We start from the raw sequence: 2,855 nt of genomic DNA, 5'->3' as shown, positions 1-2,855 counted from the left end.
CGTTTTGAATGCGAACAGCCTCGAAAGAAGAGTGGGGAACTGGGCAAGCAAAATATAACTGAGTTTGAGATCATGGGCTTTGCAATAAAGCATGAATGCGTAGGTGACTGATGGCCCTGAACTGGAGTATTAGGTGCTGCCGTCCAAGCGAGTCGGCGTCAGCCGAGTGCATCCCAACGGCCCAGCCCGTTACAGGCAAATTGTTAAATTCCCCTAACAAAAATCTGGAACGGGCACGATTCAACACCCCTGAAAGGCTGAATCATAAGCCGTATAACGACTTAAGGTACCAGACGCAGATGACCTGTCCGATTTTGTCAAAAATACCCGAAAGGGAATATTACCCGTTAACTCCAAGCTCCCATTGGCCAACCGCCGGCCCCGTCGAGGATGTCGGATTCCGTTTCTGAGACGGGTACCTGGCTGCTCCAACTTTAATTAGACTTCGCTCCATCCTACATGGTGAAACGCCAAATGTCGTAGCCGCAAATCACTGCACGCATAGGCTTGGCAGTCTTCTATCATGAGTAGTCGCCGCCTGCATCACTAGTCAGTGTAGTAAATAATGTAAAAAATACGTTTATTGGCAATATGGGCCCCCTCGCAATATTGTATTGTCGAGTTGTGCATATTGCATTACGCAATAAGGCATTGGTGCATATTGTATTGTATTGCCAAGAACCCAATATAGTGGCAATATGACAATATTGTCGGATAATGCCTCTGTAGACTGAAGTCGCAGAGCTTGGTGTAATGACTGGTTGTCATAGCGTCGGCTATCATGACTAAACTTAGCCGAAAGTTAAATTCGGACGAAAGGAAGTTTTTTTTTGGTATTAGAAAGAGAGCTACAGACGAAGTCTGCAGCACTCGCAACAGCAAGAATAATGATTTTATGAACAATCTTAGTTAACATGAGTCTCATAACGTGACAGGGCTCTGACCGAAAGAGATGGCCAGACGCGACAGTGGGTCTACCAGTTTGGTTATGATATTCAGAATGTCGCAACGAAAGAACGCCGCTGGGTCTGTTGTCTGTGTATCAAACGGAAGGATCCCAGACCGAAGAATTACAACTATAAGGGCCTACAGAATGCTGAGAGCCACCTGTTCAAAGATCACAACGGCGTAGTCGATCCTTCCGGCAAAAGACAGGGTCCTAAATCTACAGCTGAAACGCCCGCCCGGTCAATTGCCACGATGCTGCAACTGAATCCAGAGGTCACACGCGACCAAGAAATAACGAACCTCCTGATCAAGCGGTTTAATAAAACCGCATTTCAACAGATGATGGTCAACTGGATCGTTAACACGAATCGATCGTTCACCACGGCGAAAGATCCTGACCTGCGAGCGATCTTCGAATATCTAAACCCTTCAGTCTCCATCACAGAAGCTCACATATCCGATGTAACGGTACGCACGATCGCTGTAAGAGAGTTCAATGCGAATAAGTTAGCTGTACGAGAGACACTTCGGAAGAGCCCAGGCCAGATCCATATCCAATTTGATGGATGGCGGTCCGGCAACAGGCATGCTCTTTACGGCGTTACATGCATATTCAGGAGTCCGGATAACAGGCCCCGGAAGTGCGTTCTTGGCCTTCCGGGGCTGCTTGGTCGGCATACAGGTGAGAACATCGCTGGTGAGATTCTCGATATCGTCCGGGAATTCGAGATTGAGGACAAGCTGGGCTACTTTACGCTGGACAACGCGTCGAATAACAAAACAACCATGGAAATACTCGGCCGTGAGCTGGGATTTAACTGGAAGAAGCGCTGGGTTCGCTGCATTGGCCATGTTGTCAACATAGTGGTGAAACATATGCTCTTTGGCCAAGATCCAGACGCGTTTGAGAAAAAGATCTACGATGGCCAGCTTACGGCGGCGAGGGAGCATGAGCAGTGGCGCAAAAGGGGCCCAGTAGGTAAATGGCATAACTTCGCCGTTGTAAGCCACCTTCATCATGCTTACCCTTGTACATTTACGTTTCAGTGGCTTATTCAAACTGTATTGTAGGAGGTCAATAGATCCGATATCTGGACCGATGTCTTGAAAAAAGTCCAGCAAGTTGAATCCCAACTTTCTGACGACCCAGCGATCCAGGCTCACGAGCCTGTCGGCGTTGTGGTTGATAATGCTACTCGTTGGCTTTCCCAGCTCGCCATGATCGACCGGGCACTCGTTCTGCAGCCGTTTTATGACCCTTTCATCCAACGAGCCTTAAGTGAGTGGAACAAAGCCAATCTCACAAAAAGCGGGTCGGCGAGGAAGGGAGCCAGGATGCCATTCTTTTTGAGGGAAGAAAATCGGATTACAAGCAATGACTGGCGTGTGCTCCAGGCGCTCCGCGACATCCTGCTAGACTTTCAACTGGTAGTCAAAGCCTTGGAGGGTGATGGACAAGGCAAGCACCGGAAAGCAGTTCAGCAAGACGAGATTGAGCCTCCATTATCTGGTAAGTCCTGGCTGGATCAAGTCGGTCTGTCGTATAGTTTTCATGTGGCTAACTGGCGGCTCGAAGGCACGAGCTGGGATCTTCTTCACGCATATGAATATCTTCTCGAGTCTCTCGAATCTGCCAAGAAGATCGCGGTTTCTCTCCCGGACTTTGAGTACCTCGCTGTAAATATTAACCTAGGCTGGATGAAACTCGACGAATATTACCAGCACCTGAACGATAGTCCCGTGGTCTACGGCGCGGCGGCTCTGCACCCGGCTTACCGCTGGGCATTATTCGATGATCTGTGGGGCGATGATACCAAGCGACGAGCATGGATTACCAAAGCCAAGGCAGTTGTCCAGGAATTGTGGGCAGCCGAATACAACGCGGCTTCGATTGATCGACGCCATTT

General features: G+C 49.0%; 1 protein-coding gene across 1 annotated transcript in view; it reads left to right on the top strand.

Moving 5' to 3' along the window:
• Positions 1-1,000: 1,000 nt before the first annotated feature.
• MAA_00414 (restless-like transposase) overlaps positions 1,001-2,855 on the top strand; it is a gene marked incomplete at both ends in the record, with an annotated part of 2,205 nt that continues 350 nt past the window's right edge. Inside the window, 4 exons of the mRNA XM_007818412.2 lie at positions 1,001-1,033; positions 1,093-1,950; positions 2,020-2,458; positions 2,525-2,810. Of these exons, the coding sequence (XP_007816603.2) occupies positions 1,001-1,033; positions 1,093-1,950; positions 2,020-2,458; positions 2,525-2,810 (1,616 nt within the window). The remainder of the gene's footprint in view (positions 1,034-1,092; positions 1,951-2,019; positions 2,459-2,524; positions 2,811-2,855) is intronic.

This window comes from Metarhizium robertsii, assembly GCF_000187425.2.
Source record: "Metarhizium robertsii ARSEF 23 chromosome Unknown MAA_Scf_3, whole genome shotgun sequence".
NCBI classification, from domain to species: Eukaryota; Fungi; Ascomycota; class Sordariomycetes; order Hypocreales; family Clavicipitaceae; genus Metarhizium; species Metarhizium robertsii.
Note: the sequence above shows the minus strand (reverse complement) of the source record. Positions and strands in the feature narration are given on the sequence as shown.